At 36.3% G+C, this 17,649-nt stretch overlaps 1 protein-coding gene across 1 annotated transcript; it reads right to left on the bottom strand.

Annotated features, from left to right (window-relative positions):
* Window positions 1–5,961: 5,961 nt before the first annotated feature.
* On the bottom strand, window positions 5,962–13,841 carry ccdc80l2 (coiled-coil domain containing 80 like 2). The gene is made up of 7 exons (XM_022666524.2): window positions 12,399–13,841; window positions 11,224–11,380; window positions 10,977–11,110; window positions 9,721–9,884; window positions 8,459–8,562; window positions 8,093–8,173; window positions 5,962–6,658 (listed from the first exon to the last, which is right to left on the bottom strand). Exons 1-7 carry the CDS (start codon window positions 13,638–13,640, stop codon window positions 6,333–6,335), a joined length of 2,208 nt encoding a protein of 735 aa, XP_022522245.2. The 5' UTR covers window positions 13,641–13,841; the 3' UTR covers window positions 5,962–6,332.
* Between the last annotated feature and the right edge of the window lie 3,808 nt (window positions 13,842–17,649).

Below are 17,649 nucleotides of genomic sequence, written 5' to 3'. Positions count from 1 at the left end.
CTACGTGAATTGAAGGTGTGAGAAAATGTTGATGTCATGTCCTTTATGCAAATGTAATATACAGTGGTGTTTGTGCTGTAAAAGTTTGTGAACCCTTTAGAATTTTACTGTATTAATAATAATTCTGCACAAATATGAGATAAAACATCCTAAAAGTAGATAAAAAAAGACATACATATTATATTTAAGGCCCTATTTTAGTGATCTTTTGTGCATCGTCTATTTGCGGACCACCCAACTTGATTTAGAGACTTGAACGACTCGAAACACGCAAAAGACATAAACTAATTCTCTTAATTTGTAATTTTCGTAGCGTGAAATAAAACAATCAATCAGCCAGTTATCATTCTCTTTAAGAACCAGGTGAGCTCTGACTTTGGCACGTTCGTATCATAACAGCACGATGCTTTTGTGCGTCTCAGCATTGACAGATACTGTTCTGCACGTTCACAATGTGAAGATACACCAGCAGCTTTTTAAGAGAACAGTAACGATATTTTATTCTTTATTCTGTTTATTGTTGATGTAAAAGCTGGATTTTACATCTGCATGGTTAAGATCGGATTGAACGGTGTCACGTCTGTAGACTCCCCTTTCACACTCCCTAACTCCATTTCCCAAGAACCCACTGGCTATGATGTCACCGTCAGCCACTCACCTTCACCCAATCGCGTTACTCTCCCTCGTTCTGAGTCACCTGTGTTGAAGAAGTTACGGTTCATTGTAATCCTAATTTTGTATATATAGGTTTCAGTCAGCGTGTGTTCTCTGTGAGGTATTGTCGACTCATGTTGCGTACTGAGCGTTTTTCCCAACCTTTTCCTGTCTGCCTTTTTTGTTATGACCCTTTTTTCTGTATCACGGATTTTGCCTTCAGTCTTTGCCCTTATCGGATTTATTGAACTAACGGACTGTCTATCTGGCTTCGGATCTTGGACTGTTTCCTGTACTACGTCTCCTGCTTTCAGTGTGAGTGTTGTTCAACCAGTTATCTGGCTGGGTTATCCTGTTTACTACCTTGTAAATAAACCAGTCTGTACCTTTTACTCAGCAAGCGTCTATCCTGTCTGTCTGGCGTTACAAACGGCTGACTGTTGACTGTTGTCAGGGTTTTAATCAGTCAGTGGCGCACCTGTATTCTTGCTACTAAGATAGAAATACATCAGAAATGTACTTAATTATACCTAATTTCCAGTCCACAACACCTATTTCTAAACTCTATGGCGCGGGTGCAAGGCATTAAAAACAGACTGTTGAAGGGGTGTAAGAATGGATGGAGAAAATCTATTTTGAGCTAACAAATACATCAATCAGCTCAGAGTTAATTCAGTAATTTAGCCCTGAACAATAGAGCTCTTAGAATCTGATGCACATTTTATTATTAAAGATTGTGTGTGTGAACATTTTTATCAGATTCATTTTAAGCCTACTATAATACATTTTGATTTTGATAGTTTTAGTTGAATCGTCATGAAAATTTGCCTTAAAGGCATGGAAAAATCATGAAAATATATATTCGTGAGTGGCAAAATTATGCGTCTTCAATCCATTTGGATGGCAATCAGGTGTTAAGTGGGAGGAACCTGTTTTATTTATGAATTGAAGAACAGGGATCTATCAAAGTCTGCTCTTGGCAACACACATTTATGTAAGTTTATAATGGCATGAACAAAGGATAAAGAATAAAGAGTTGTCAATGCTTAATAGGCTGAAAAAGGTTACAAAACTACCAAAATCAGACAGATTACAGGGTAGGAAAAGAGGACATTTAGGTCCCTTGTTATCCTCCAAAGTAATGGTCGACCAACAAAGATCAGTCCAAGAGCAAAGAGTGTAATAGTGAGGAAGCTCTCAAAGGACCCCAGGGTAACTTCAAAGCAACTGAAGGCCTCTCTGGCTTTGGTTAGGGTTGATGTTCATGAGAACACTGAACAACAATGGAGATTATCTGCAGTTTTGCTAAAAATTATACATGGACAAGCCAGAAGCCTACTTTAACCCTTGTGTGTTGTTCGGGTCTGTGGGACCCGTTTTCATTTTTCATCAAATGATACTAAAAATATATTTTTTCTAACTCAAACTCATTGGCATTGGCTCATTTGTTGTGAGAAACATATATAAAAACACATTTTCGATAAACACACACCGCACACGTAATTTGTAAATTTGAACCTAAACAAATTTTCTACTCATATCTTGAGTTAAATTTATTTTCTTTTACATTTTATTAAAAAACTAATAAAAAAGAGTAGCACTTTTTAAAAGAAATGTAACATAGAAAGGTAAAGGGCAAATATTAACCATGTAAGCTGTTTATATTGCTTGCAATTTAGGTGAAGCGAGCATGTGTAAAGCATTTTAATGTAAAATTGCTTAATTTTGCTGAATTAAATACAAGTAACAAAGTAAACGAGTAACAAAAATATGAACACCACACAAGGGTTAAGAATGTTTGGTGGAGTCAAAACCACTGAAGAAGACTATTTGAAGATAAGAATATGGTTTATTCTCTGTCACAGCATGTTCACTATACTGTATTTTAGCATTTTGTTGCACTTCTAGTTTAAATTTGACTGGTTCTGGTGTATGTGTGGCCTCTTCATTTTCACTTCCTGCTCGTTTCACAGTTCTTGTGCTTTAAGTAAGTAAAAGCTAAGGTCATATGTCTGAATCTTCGTATTTGTTTGTCGTGATGCTCATTGCTATCTTACACTAAAACAGTCCCAACGGTCTATTTCATTAATTCAGTTCATAATGTGAAACTCATATATTATATAGATGTATTAAACACACAGAGTGATCTATTTTAAGTGTGTATTTATTTTATTGTTGATGGTTATGAAGCTTACAGCCAATGAAAACCCAAAAATATGTGTCTCAGAAAATGAGAATATTATATAAGACCGATACTTTTAGCAGTACTGTGGGCAGTGTGCCAAGTCCTGCTGGAAAATGAAATCCCCATCTTACATGTCTCTCCAAACCATCACTGATTGGTGGAAACTTCACACTAGACCTCGAGCAGTTTGGACTGTGTGTCTCTCCACTCTTCCTCCAGACTCTGATCCCTTGATTTCCTTTAAATGAAATGTAAAATTTACTGATGATCAGTGATGGTTTTGAGAGTCATCTGCTGGTGTTGATCCACTGTGTTTTATTATCAAGTCTAAAGTCAGTGCAGTTTTGTTTTCCCACAAAATCTTACAGCACTTCATATCTTACAGCTTCCCTCTGCTACTGACAACTTTTATGGAGATGCGGATTTCATTTTCCAGCAGGAGTTTTCATTGGCTGTAAGCCATAATGATTTTGACATTTTAAACTGAATTACTGAAATAAAGTAACTTGTCAATGATATTAAAATTTTGTTAGATGCACCTGTATGTTCAGTGTATAAAGATGGAAATCAGTTTGTTTGTAGATCAAATGCTCACCCGTCACACCACACCCACACTGCAGCGCTGTGTCCTCGTCTGGGACGCGACAGCCTACTTTACATAAGTGAAAGAAATGAACCAAAGCGTGTTTTTAGGTTTTAAATGAAACACTCACCATTCATAAGGAAGCACACATATATATATTTGCATTGCCTGATGAAACTGTACACACAAAAATACTGAATCCCCTTAACTAAACACTACTTCCTCTGTGGCGTTACCTCATGATGTCAGTGCTGCCGGGTTGTGGAAGCAGTTGGTGAACCCTTTATTTGCATTTCGGCATTAATTTCACTGCAACGGTAAATACAACCTCATGTGACGCACAATACAACGCAGTTGTGCAAAAAAACTGTGTAGCATCGAAATGACAATGAAAGAATGAGGAAAATACCTTCTTATATTTCAATTGACGTCAATATAAAAGCAAATATATTTAGATTAGGTAATTTGAGACTATTGGTGAAAATGCTTTGACAGAATGTAAAAAAATTGACAGATTTAGAGTGTGTCAACACTTATGCAAATATGATATATAAAATATATGTCCATATAAAGAAAAACATATATAAATGGAACAATTTCATATACTGATATACTTTTTTTTTGGGAATGCAGATTTTATTTTCCAGCAGGACTTGGCACACTGCCCACACTGCTAAAAGTACCAATTGGTCTTATATAATATTCTAGTTTTCTGAAATGCAGATTTTTGGGTTTTCATTGGCTGTAAGCCATAATCATCATGTTTTAATACATCTATATAATATATGAGTTTTGCATTTTCAAATGAATTACTGAAATAAACTAACTTTTCAATGATATTCTATCTAAAATGCTTATATATTTAATATATTAAATAATATATATTTAATATATATGTATACATTTGCATATATGTATAATATATTTAATATACATATGCAATATACAATACAATATGAATATATATGAATCCTATAAATATTTACGTATATAAACGTATATCTACATATATTCAGAGGATGTATGAGATCACCTTATCACATTATATATATTTGCAGTTTACAGTATAAAATCCATATTTATCGTATAATTATTTACAGTTATTGAAAGCAGTTTAAGTGGTTTATGAGCAAGTTATAGCTGTTTTGCAGCATGTAGCATTAAATACAAATTTTTATTAATATCTGTGTTCGTGTCTGTAAATACACCAAATTAAAACCATGAATGACTCAACTTTGCTTTTTGTACACTGTAAAAAAAAAAGTATATTTTATGTAATATAAGCTCAAGGCTCGCAAAATGAGTGAAGTACAGCTTAAATCAAGTAAAAATGACAGATTTTATATCTTAAATTTTGACAAAGAACCGCAATATATACATGCCCTTTTGAATGTTTCGAGCTGTACAAGGTGTACTTTTCCCGTCGTTAGGATAGCAAAGACAGACCAGACCACAGACCAGCTCTATGAAGGCTCGCCTACAGATTGCTAAAATCGGGCCCAGAGTCTTTTGTGGCGATACAAAGCGGCCCTAAACAATATTAGATAAGTGGTGCTAATGTTATGGCAGATTGTTGTACACCAGTATATATTAAATATAGTGTGTATTTATCAATACAGATGTTACGTGTGCAGTTTGTTACATGGTTTTAGGGGTAGCACGTTACAGATCGCTACTAAGTGGGTAATAATATGGTAAAATTTTGGCAACAAATGGTATTTATCTACAAATTAAATATTAATTTACTACTTGTTACCTATTGATTAATAAATCAGTAATTCTCGAGGTAATAGCTCTGTAACTGTTGGGTAATAATATAATAATATTAAGGTAACAAGTTACATTTACACATTAATTAATTGATCTTTTTTTATTTGTTACAAAATAATAAATACTATGGTAACAAAAAAATATATATATATATTTTTTTTTTTCTAGTTGTCACTGAATAGTTGTAAAATTTTCAAATTGTAGAAACATACTAACGTACGTTTTACTTATTACTTCTAGTTATTTAGTTAGTAAAATTTTAGTGATAACTCTAAAAACATTTATTTACATAAATTATGTGCACATTTTCTACTCATTAAACAATTAAAAGATTGCGATTGTAGAGGTAGTCAGAAAGAAAATAGTAAATTAATGTTTAACAAGCAGTACTTAAATATATATATATATATATATAGCTCTGGAAAAAATAAGAGAGCACTTAAAAATGAAGAGTTTCTCTAATTTTATCAAACTGAAAACCTCTGAATTTTTGCACCAGGACTAAAGGCATAAAGTTATGCAAAAGCAGTGTGTAAGACTGGTGGAGGAGGAGAACATGATGCCAAGATGCATAAACTTGTTTTCTTTGCATTATTTGAGGTCTGAAAGCTCTGCATCTTTTTGTTATTTCAGACATTTCTCATTTTCTGTAAATAAATGCTCTAAATGACGATATGTTTATTTGGAATTTGGGAGAAATGTTGTCTGTAGTTTATAGAATAAAACAACAATGTTAATTTTACTCAAACATAAACCTATAAACTAAAGAGCTGTATATATACATATATATAAATATGGTAATTACCCCCAGTGCATTAATTCTGCATTTAACATCTTTGTAATTTAATTTTCAGCAGAATTATAACTTTGGACTTATTAATTTGTCTTTTAATTGTTACAGAGCTATTACCTCCACATTTTCTCATTTGATTACTGATCAGTAACAAGTAGGAAATTAATATTTAATTTATGGATTAGATACAAATATTACCATATTATTACACACTTATTAGCGACCTATAAGGTAAAATGCTACCAGTTATAGTTTGTATTTGTATATTTTTGGGATTTGAAGATGGAGATCCAGGTAATTCCAGTTCCATAAGGATTCAGAAAGGTTCTACTGTATAGAGACTGTGATTAATCCTCTGATGGATGATACAGGTAACGGTCCTCAGCCTCTTCTCTATATCCAGTATATCCATCCCCACCTCCACCACCGCTGTCCTCTGGGCAGTAGATGCCCAGGTTCTGCTGCAGCTTCAGCTCCTGCTGCCGTAACTCCATGGAGTCCACGAGATCGTAGATGTTGGACAGAGTCCACATAGGAGACGGGTACCACGCCTTAACTTCACCATCCTTACCCACCACCACCATACTGAAATAATCCCTGTTGATCTTCAGCTGGTCTCTCAGGTTCCTCACAACGTCCTGAGAAAGAGTCTCCTTCTCAGTCTGACTTTTACCTGCAAAAAAAAAAAAGAAACGCGGGCTGATGATTTCTCTGCAATTATTGCAACAAATTTGGTGAAAACTTTGGAAAAAACATTGAAAATTAAGTTTAATTAAGTTTATTTGTATGGACCCACACAGAAATCCAATATATGATATCTATTACAGCTCAATTACAAGTTGTCACACTACCACCACCATGTTTTACATTGAGTATGATGTTCTTTTTCTGAAATTATTTGTTAGTTTATAGATTTACGCCAGATGTAACGAGACACACACCCTCCAAAAAGCTTCACTTTTGTCTTGACAGCAGTGTTTTTTATCTTGGAATTCTCCCATGGAGACAATCTTCCCGCAGTCTCTTTCTTCTTATTATTCATCATTTACACTGATCTTAACTGAGGCTTTAGTGAGATCCTGCAGTTCTTTAAATGTTAAATGTTGTTCTGGGTTCTTTTGGGATCTCCTGGATGAGTTGTTTATGCCCTTTTGGAGTAATTTTGTTCGGTCAGCTGGTCACTCCTGGGAAGGTTCGCCAGTGTTCCATCATTTTTTCTCCATTAGTGAATAATAGTGAATGACTGTGGTTCTCTTGAGTTTTAAAGCTTTAGAAATTACTTTATAACCTTTTCCAGACTGATAGATGACCAATGACCTTTCTGTTTTTTTAATCTGTTGTTAAATTTCTTCAGATTAGGGTATAATGTGCTGCTTTTTGAGATCTTTTATCTGCTTCATGTTGTCAGACAGGTTCTATTTATTAAGTGATTTCTTAAATTTAAACTCTTGAAATTGAACTCAGATTTCCAAAAAGTGTGAATTCAATTCAATTCAATAGTTAATAGTTAATTTAATTACTTTTTCAAACAGGGCAAGAATGGTTTAGATTAGTTTTTTTCCCTTAATAAATGAAATCCTCATTTAAAAAGTGCTTTTTATATTTACTCAGGTTGTAGATGTCCGATATTAAAGTTTGTAAAAATGCAAAAACAAAAGAAATCTGTGAGGGGGGAAATACTTATTTAGGCCACTGTATATTAAATTAATCTAAATTAATCTTATTATTTATAATATTTAATATCCATAACCATATTTATTAATTTATTTGAAACTTTTCCAATTTCTAGTAAATCTTATATATAGAGCAGTTCGTAATGTATATATACTGCATGTCCATTTATATTTTTACTTTGAGTTATAAAGTGAGCTTTGAAATATAAAGTGCTTTACATAAACAAGGAAAAAAATACACAGACACAAAACCAAAATAAAAGCATTTAAAAGCAATAAAAATAAAAATAAAATAAAAAAATGAACAATAAAAAGAAACAAAAGAGGAAAAAAGACAGTATATGTATATAAATGAGTAGAATTAAACATAATAAGGAATAAAAGTGCTGTTTCAAGATAAGGGAATTGTATTAAAGTGATTAATTGTTGCTCACCATTCAGTGGGAACAGCTCGACTGTTCCTGAAGCTCCTGATCCTTTTCCCACCAGTTTCAACAAAGCAAAATGACGGATGCCTGTAGAGTAAGGTTATGATATGTTTAATTAATATTTTTATTTTTATTATTTTTATATTTCTATTTGTAGGACTCAGTTATACATGAACCCCAGTGAAAATCATTCTAATTGGGATGCACAGATTATTGGCAAACAAAATTATTATCAGACAAAATTTGAAACATTTATGCATAAAAATATTGTGCTCAATATTGTGTTTAATAAACCTGTGGAAAAAAAAAACGTGTCAGAATTCAGCCTTTGGCCAAATGTTAAAATCATTTTAGTGCATCCCTGTTTCTTACCCATTGGGCACTCCTGTCCACTAAGAGCTTGGAGCTGCTGATGGAGGGAATAGTCGTCCTCTGTGGGGGCGGAGATGATTATAAGCCTTCTTTTAGAAGTGAACCTAAAAAACAAAACATAATATCAGATACTGTACATTTCTGAATCATTTTAATGCAAAACAATAGTCTTTACATACTGTTACTGACCAAAAAAGACAATGTCCAAAATAGTAAGTTTAACAGAAAATGTACACCTCTGCAGAAATGTTCATTGCTATCTTGGCAGTGATTTTTTTTTCTTTTAATACAGATGCCCAACGCCATTAAAATAGCAATCTGCCAGTCAAGTCAGAGCACACATGGCTTTTAAAGGTAATGATTAGCAAATGATACAATGATTGGTTTATTTCACATTACGCCAAAAAAACACCATGATTAATTAAAAGAATTAGTACATTACTCTTGCACATTTCAAGACGCACAAGGTGTACTTTTCCTGTCGTTACGATAGCAAAGACAGACAGACACACCTTAAATTGAGCCGCACTGTACATGATTGATGGTAGACTCTAGGGAGTGGACCCATATAGACACTTTTAAAGTGTTAATGTCGAGTGGTCGAGCCTTCTAAAGTGCTGTCACTATGAACGGGAGATTGCTGGTTCGAATCCCGGTCATGCAGCTTGCTCTCAGCTGCCGGAGCCCTAAGAGAGCACAATTGTTCTTGCTCTCTCTGGGTGGGTACAGTAGATGTTGCTTTCCTTTCCCCTCATCACTCCTAGGGGGATGTGGATCAGCACAAGGCTGCGTCTGTGAGCTGATGTATCAGAACCGAGTCGCTGCGCTTTCCTCCGAGTGTTAGCGCTGTGATGCTACTCGGCAATGCTACAGCATCAGCAGCAGTTTTAAAAAAAGGCGGAGTCTGACTTCACATGTGTCGGAGGAGGCGTGTGCTAGTCTTCACCCTCCTGGTTTTCTTTTCGTAAGTAGAGTACAAAAAATGCATTTAAAATCATAACTTTTAACTGACGTAAAATCGATACGTACAAATAAATGAATTTTGTTACAATGCATTGTCAATCGATAATTTAATATTAATTTAGATTCCTTTTGCTTTATGGGAGCCTTTATTTATTTTGTTGGGCCATTTAACATGAAAAACACTTGAAATGGCAACTCCTGTGTTTATAAGAGGAAATGAGATGTTTGTAGATGCTTTAATAAGTCAGTGGTTCTGCAGTATGTTGGTAAAATGAATAGGTCAGGTTGTGTGTGTCTACCTGAGTAATGAGTTCTCAGCCTCAGGGTTTTTCTCAGGTTGCTCAGGTGCACAGGGTGAGGGAGAGTTCTTCTCCTGCTCTCTCTCCTGCTGACGGGACTGGAAGCTGTCGATGTATTTCATGATCGCTGACGGGGCTGTGGGTAAATCCAGCACCTTCTGAAGCTGCAATCACAAGAACAGATCCAGCAGTTAAAAAACTGATGCAGCTTATATATTTTATATTTTATATTCAGTCAGCTTTATGAGGTAGAGTCACCTGGAATTCAGGCTTTCAGTTAACAGCTGTGCTGAACTCATCAAGAGTTAATTACTTGAATTTCTTGTCTCTTAATAAAGTGTTTGAGAGCATCAGTTAAAGTAAAGTAGTGAAGAGGTAAAGTTACAGGTATACAGTGAATAGTGAATATTTGAGTCATGTTCTAAATAGAAACTCAACTAAGTAAATAATAAATAAAATACTTAAAGAAATGGAGGTAAATCAATTTGAAAAATTTCAAGACCATAAAAAACACTACAATGATGAAACTGGCACTTATCAGGACTGCCTACATGATTACTACAAGTGTTCCTTCATAGTCTGAATCACTTCAGTATTCATTTACTAGGAAAAATAGTTATATATTTGACATGGTCATGTATGAAAAATATGGCCATATAAAGTACAAATATATATGCAAACTATATTTAAACCATATTAGACATATTAGAACAATTTCATATATTGACATATAAAGCTCTGGAAAAAAAATAAGAGACCATTTCAGTTTCTGAATCAGTTTCTCTGATAGTATAAAGAACATTGTTGTTTTATTCTATAAACTACAGAAACTACATTTCTCCCAAATTCCAAAAAAAATATTCTCATTTAGAGCATTTATTTGCAGAAAAAATGAGAAATGGCTGAAATAACAATGAAAAAAGGTGCAGAACTTTCAGACCACAAATAATGACAAAAAAAAAAGTTCATATTCATAAAGTTTTAAGAGTTCAGAAATCAATATTTGGTGGAACAACCCTGGTCTGGTTTTTAATCACAGTTTTTTTCATGCATCTTGGCATCATGTTCTCCTCCACCAGTCTTACACACTGCTTTTGGGTAACTTTATGCTGCTTTACTCCTGGTGCAAAAATTCAAGCAGATTATATTCCAGAGGTTTTGAATTTGGGAACATTAATTGAAAACCACTCTTTATTTAGAGACATATGCATGTACGCCATATATTGATATATTTCTGAATTGAAGGGTTTTCTTACGTTGGGTGTCATGTCGTAATCAGTCACTATCATGGAGGATTCTCTGGACATAAGGCCGTACTCTTTACGGATTTGACTGATCAGCTCAGGGTTTTTGAAGTTGTCTGGCAGAGAAGCAAGTTGTGGATCTCCATCTGTAAAAACAGGATACATAGAAATCACATTAGCACAAGAAAATGATTTTTTGGCCCAAACTTCATGCAGTTTTTAAGATCTATAACTTGTATGTACACAGGGTAATGAATACCTTGCTGGTAGTGCTGCAGGCGTAATGTAGGGTTGTGCTCTGAGCCCAGGATAGACAATACTGTAACCTTCCGTAACGCAAAGTCACAGCTATGCAGCTCATTATCATCCCTCTGTTTAAGATACTGACTGGAGACATCACTGGGGGAGGAAATGACCTGCATCAGAAAGGGTATTGAGGTTATTGCATTTTTACTACAATTTAACTTAACCCTCCTGTTATGATAATTTATCAGGAACAGCAATGGTGCATGTGTAATTGTCCAAAATTTGTCTGAAACAAAAACAAATGCTAAAAAGTGGTGTTAATGTTTTATTACTAACTCTATATTTACTAACGCAATATTTAGTGCAATGGTGTTTCTCCTCTAACAGGTAAAGCTTCAATTACAGGTAAATTCACTCGTTTTATAAAAAAAAATACATGTTCAAACTATTTTTAATGTTTCTGTACCTCATTACTTTTAAAAGACCAACATATAAAACACAATAGTTTTACATTACATTGAAACATAACATTGCAATCCTCTGTTTTAGTTTCAGTTTTATTGTTTTAGTTTTTGTTTTAGCAGGGGTTTTTAGCTTTTAGCTCGATTCACATTGACACTTCATTCTTTCATAAAGGACTCACTTGTGAGCTCCCTCTAGAGTATAACAGTCATTTACTGATATAACAGGGGGAATGGTTGGGTGGTCAGAATCTCATTTAACAGCTTTGGTAATGCAGGGGTAATGCAGCATATAGCCGCTGCTCCTGACTCCCAGTCGCTGACTGGGTCAGATATCTAGCATGCCAAATAATTGCCAATGTCTTTTTGCCTCTGAGCAAAGTTTTTGTCAGCGATTAATAAAAATCTGTCGGTTACTGAAAAACTGGGCTAAAATTGTGTGGTGTAAACCTGGCATAAGGTTGCCTATGGGGAATGATTACACACCCAGTATGCAAATAGATTTAATATTCAATTAAATAAGTTGATTCAACTTAAAGATCCCGTTGGAATGTACGGTATACACATGCTGGTGCAAATGTCCACCTAACTCAAAGTAGTAGTAGTTGAGTAATGTTTGAAAATATTAATGTTTTATAGTTAAAACTAATCCTGTGGTTACACTGTGGGATTTAATCATGTATTTTTAAGCACAAATTCTGTACATTCTGTAATACAATATACTTACAAGAAGTCTTCTTTTGCCTTTCAGTTTTTCTATAAACTCTTTGAGAGCTGCTTTGTCTTTACTGTCTCGTTGCGATTTCTTTCCTCCTCTTTTCCCTTTCTTCTTCTTCTTCTTCCCATCCTTCTTTCCTTTGTCTTTCTTTTTGGAGTCTTTTGAATTATTCTGCTCCTTTTGCTCTCCTTTGTTTTCTTCATCCGTTGAACTTCCATTTCCTTTATCCACATCTGAAGTAGAGTCATGCTTCTTCCCTGAAGCTTTATCTGCTGGCTTATCTCCTCCACCTTCTCCACCTCCTTCACCTCCTGCAGCTTCTGTGAGTTCGCTTTGATTGCCTGGCTTTTGCTTCTCATCTTTATTTTCTGTTGATGGTTTTGGTTTGGTCGCATGAGGTCTGGAAGTCCTGCTTTTTCCAGAACTTTCTGGGAGTTTACGGATCACAAATCTGGAGCGTCCGCTGAGGATGTCCATCACTTTGTTTTTGATGGCCTCTTTTTTGTCTGGAGCTTTTTGTCGTTGCGAAGGAAAGAAGGACGTAATATTGCCTTGCTTTTGGGAACTGTAGATCCTTTTTGTGGATTTGTTGCTAGGAGTCGAGGATTTTACTACTAACCTCTTTTTCGTGATCTTACACCGTTGAACCGCCCCTTTCCTGGTGACCTTTTCCAGCTTGCGCAAGGGAAGCTGATCAATGACCTCCAGAACTGCCTCAACACGCACTGGGTAGGGGAATCTCTCGCCGAGCCTCAGGTTCTTCTTCAGGATCAGCATGGAGAAGGTCTGGTGTTGAAGTTCTAAGTAGTGAAGCAGTTTGGTGACCATGTCTGAGTCCATAGCTTCCTCGGTGGCCTGGCCCTGTAGGGTGGTGTGTCGGATTTTGCCCTCCATCATGGCGTTCTGGATGATGGTCACTATGAGCGTGTCTCGGTCTGCTAGGCGACAGTTGAGCCCATCTGATGCTTCAATCTGTTTTTGCATCATTAGCAAGTAGTTATCACTGTAGGATGGTGCAGTTATCACCCATAATCGCTTCTTCCCAGCGAAATCGGCCAAGAAATCCGTCTCAGAACCTCCGTCAGGCTCCCTCTCACCTGCTTCATCAGCTCCAGCATGTTCCTTGGGACCTACAGGTTCCTCCCTCGCCTTCGACCGCTGCTTGTTCTTGCCTGCTTTCGCTGACAGCGCTGTTCTGCTACAACTCCACACGATAAGCCCAGCCAGCACGATCCACAGATGATGATGCATCTCTCAGCTTTATCAGCGGCGTCCTTCACCGTCCCTCCAAACCAGCCTCACCTCCTGCCACCAACCAGAAGAAGCAGAAGACTGAAAAAGCAGCTTCTGGTTTCCATTAACATTCAGAAACTCCTGGAATTTCTGAGCTTCAAAGTGGAGCTACATGTGCAGCCCAACTCTCCGTCTCCGTGCATTGCTCCACACAGAGCATGTGGGGTAGAAAGGAGTAGCATAAGGAATGAAACCTGACTCTCTGCAGCTACAGGCATGAACTCAGACTCTGCCATTATGATCTAACACAGCATTCCTCTAACCTCTGCTACCTGCACTGAAGCAAACCTGTGAAAAATCTTACTAACCTTTCATATGCTTGACATTTTACGTTGCATAAAAATTTAAATGCATTTGTGTCTTTGTGTCACAAGCCATCAAATCAAGCTGAACTGCTTGAATTTTTGCACCAGGAGTAAAGCAGCATAATGTCATCCAAAAGCAGTGTGTAAGACTGGTGGAGGAGAACATGATGCCAAGATGCATGAAAAAATCTGTGATTAAAAACCAGAGTTATTAAACCAAATATTGATTTCTGAACTCTTAAAACTTTATGAATATGAACTTGTTTTCTGTGCATTATTTGATGTCTGAAAGCTTTGCAGCTCTGCATCTTTTTGTTTTTTCAGCCATTTCTCATTTTTCTGTAATTAAATGCTCTAAATGACAATATTTTGCCAAAAGATATGTACTAATTCTCCTAACGTGAAAAAGTCAGGTGAGCTCTGACTTTGGTGGATTGCTATTTTAACGGTGCAGCTAACTGGACGTGTCCAACAAATACTTCTCAGCAGAGGAAACTGACCTGCTTGTTCACACTATGAAAGTGCGGTAACAGAAATGTTATTTTATTTAGTATTTATTTAGTATTCTGTTTATTTTTGTTGTAAACGTTGGGTTTGTGCACTGCTGTGCGTTCATGTGTGTCCAACATGTGTCCTGATCACGCCTCATTTTCAGACCACCGGTGTAAAATTCTGTTGTAAATCTTTTTATTAATGCAGAAACTACTATGAATTATTTAGGAACACATACTGTGGAAATGTGTAATGCGTAGGTCTTAAGTTATTTTCTTTCAGTGTAACAGACTTCCCAAGTCTCCCGGAAGTTGCGAGACGATACCACATATCAATACCGGCTCAATGATGCTCAAAAGTCAGATAAAATCTTTTAGAATCTAGAATGAGCCACAAACTTGCATGCAGGCGACACTGATTTTTTTCATGTGCATATTCATGAAGCGCATGCAAATCAGAGAGGTCTCTGATTGGCCTGTTCTCTACAAAGAGTCTGTGAGTCAGCCAATCAGTTTTTAGTGTGGGCTGTAGTTTCTCAGTTTAGTTTCTCTCCTGGACAGGATCCGTTTACTCCTTCACCTCAGACTACTCTAAAGTATATCCACGTCTGGTAAAAGTAAAAAACGATTAAAGTCTTGCCTGCTGTACAGATTGTAATAGTGAATTTAGCATTGCTAAAGAGTAGACTCTACTCTTACACAATTTAGGAAGTTCTGCTTCGTTTCCCTATTTACTTTCACTTTGTCAAATACACCAAAGGATAATTTTTTTTAGGTATTTAGCAAACAAAAAAGTGTTAAACAAACTTGAATTCTCAAGTGCAGTCGCAAAGACCATCTAAAACTTTAAAAAAGGAGGAGCAAGTTAACAGCGCCCCAGATAAGAGCACCTAGATGCTTCTTCACATATTACACGAGTATTTTGGTCTCAGTATATTTTGGGTAAACCCCGAGCTTCTCTCTCTCTCTCTAACCCTGAAACTCAGTGATTTCCCCTTCAGTCTGGTTTCGTTCACATGATCTGTCCAGTGGCCAGCCAGCACCACACAGCACGGCCTACTGACCCCGCGTTAAATCAGACAGGAGGAAATAAGGCCTGCAGTCTTCTCTCCTCTCAGCACCTGAGCGAATGCATTCCAGGTAGAGGTGAAGAGAAGAACACCTCAGGCCGTTAGACATGCGCATCTTCACTGAGAGATAATGGTTAACAGCCCTGGTGGCTACACATTCCACAAATGGAATCACTTACACACAGCCATGTGTGCGCCGGCTGCTAAACACAGCACACAGCAGCCAATACAACCCCATAAAAATCCACAAAACAAAGCGAGAGTTTGTGAGAGTGCTGTTTAGCTGCACTTTAGTGTTGAGTTGTTATTAATAATAACAGGAATTATTTAAGAGTGATGCATAATTAGATGGTTTCTAAAAGTAGATATTTTGGGTGTTCTAAGTGTTTAAAATAAAACTAGATTTTCTAAAAAAAACTTTAAACTATCCAATAAATTTCATATCTTTAAGTTTGAAGCCTGAAATGTGGCAAAAGTTTGAAAAGTTCAAGGGGGCCGAATATTTTTGCAAGGCACTGCAGATAGATAGATAGACAGACAGATAGATATGGGCTAGTAGGTAAAACTAGTAGGTGGACAGTAAAATATTCTATCTGTCTGTCTGTCTGTTTGTCCTTCCTTCTATCTACAGTATCTATCTATCTATCTATCTATCTATCTATCTATCTATCTATCTATCTATCTATCTATCTATCTATCTATCTATCTATCTATCTATGTTTGCTTGTTTGTCTGTCAGCCTGTCCATTTGCTCACAACATCCATTTATCCATCCATCCATCCATCCATCCATCCATCCATCCATCCATCCATCCATCCATCCATCCATCTATCTATTTATGTTGGCTGATTTGTCTCTCAGCTTGTCCATTTGCCTGCAACATCCATCCTTCTGCAACATCCATCCATCCATCACCCATCTATCTATCCATTCTTCCACCAACCTTCCTGTCCTCACTATTGGTCATTGATTCATCCATCCATCCATCCATCCATCCATCCATCTATTTATGTTGGCTTGTTTGTCTGTCAGCCTGTCCATTTGCTTGCAACATCCATCCATCCATCCATCCATCCATCCATCCATCCATCCATCCATCCATCCATCCATCCATCCATTACCCATCTATTTATCAGTTCATTCATCTATCCACCCATCTACCAGCCTACCTGTCTTCAGTATTGGTCATCCATCCATCCATCCATCCATCCATCCATCCATCCATCCATCCATCCATCCATCTATCTATACATCCATCCATCCACCTTCCTAAATTAGTTTCTGTTTACCTTAGAAATAATACTAACAAATCCTCCATGTCTACAGTATTTGTTATTGATTTTTTATGGGCCAAGATCACAAAAGATCCTTAAAATTCCTCTTTTTATATGTAATATGTTGATATAAACACTATAAATCAAGGCTCTCTCTAGGTTGATAGCTCCCCCTACTGTATATGTGCCTGGCTGCAAATAAACAAGGCATTATCAACTGCTGTTTTGTGCTCTATAGTCCCATTAATCTAGTCTGAGGCTGGTTCACACAGTTAAAGCAGCGATCCTATAGATTCTTTCTTTTAAATAGGAATTAATGGCATTCCTGAGTGGAGAGAGGGCTATAATAAATAATATAATAAATGACAACAATGTGTTTCTACTTCCACCCCTGCAATACCACATATATTCATTTTAAAAACAGGGTGGTCTGGTAGGTCCTGGGACTTTTTTCTGGCTATAACAGCTTTTGTTGGTTACCTGCACAACCATGATACTGCTAATGGTGCTGATACAAGAGATACTGCAAACATGGAGATATAGAATGGCAAACTTACTAATCACTAAACCAAATAAACACAGAGAGCTCACAGATTCATCCGTTCTAAAGGGAGATTACACCACAATGCACTTTTTATACGTACCCTACTTTTACACATGCTTAGTGAAATTACACAATCAGAAAGGGCAGCTTTTTTTTACCACCTTAACCATCAAACACTAGCTTAGACCATCTGAAACCAGCTATCAGCAAAATCTGGCTTTGAAGTGGATTTATAATCAGGGTAGATATCGGTGAAAAAAAATCAGATAGATAGATAGACAG

The sequence above is a fragment of the Astyanax mexicanus genome, chromosome 17 (genome assembly GCF_023375975.1).
Source record: "Astyanax mexicanus isolate ESR-SI-001 chromosome 17, AstMex3_surface, whole genome shotgun sequence".
Lineage (NCBI taxonomy): Eukaryota > Metazoa > Chordata > Actinopteri > Characiformes > Acestrorhamphidae > Astyanax > Astyanax mexicanus.
Note: the sequence above shows the minus strand (reverse complement) of the source record. Positions and strands in the feature narration are given on the sequence as shown.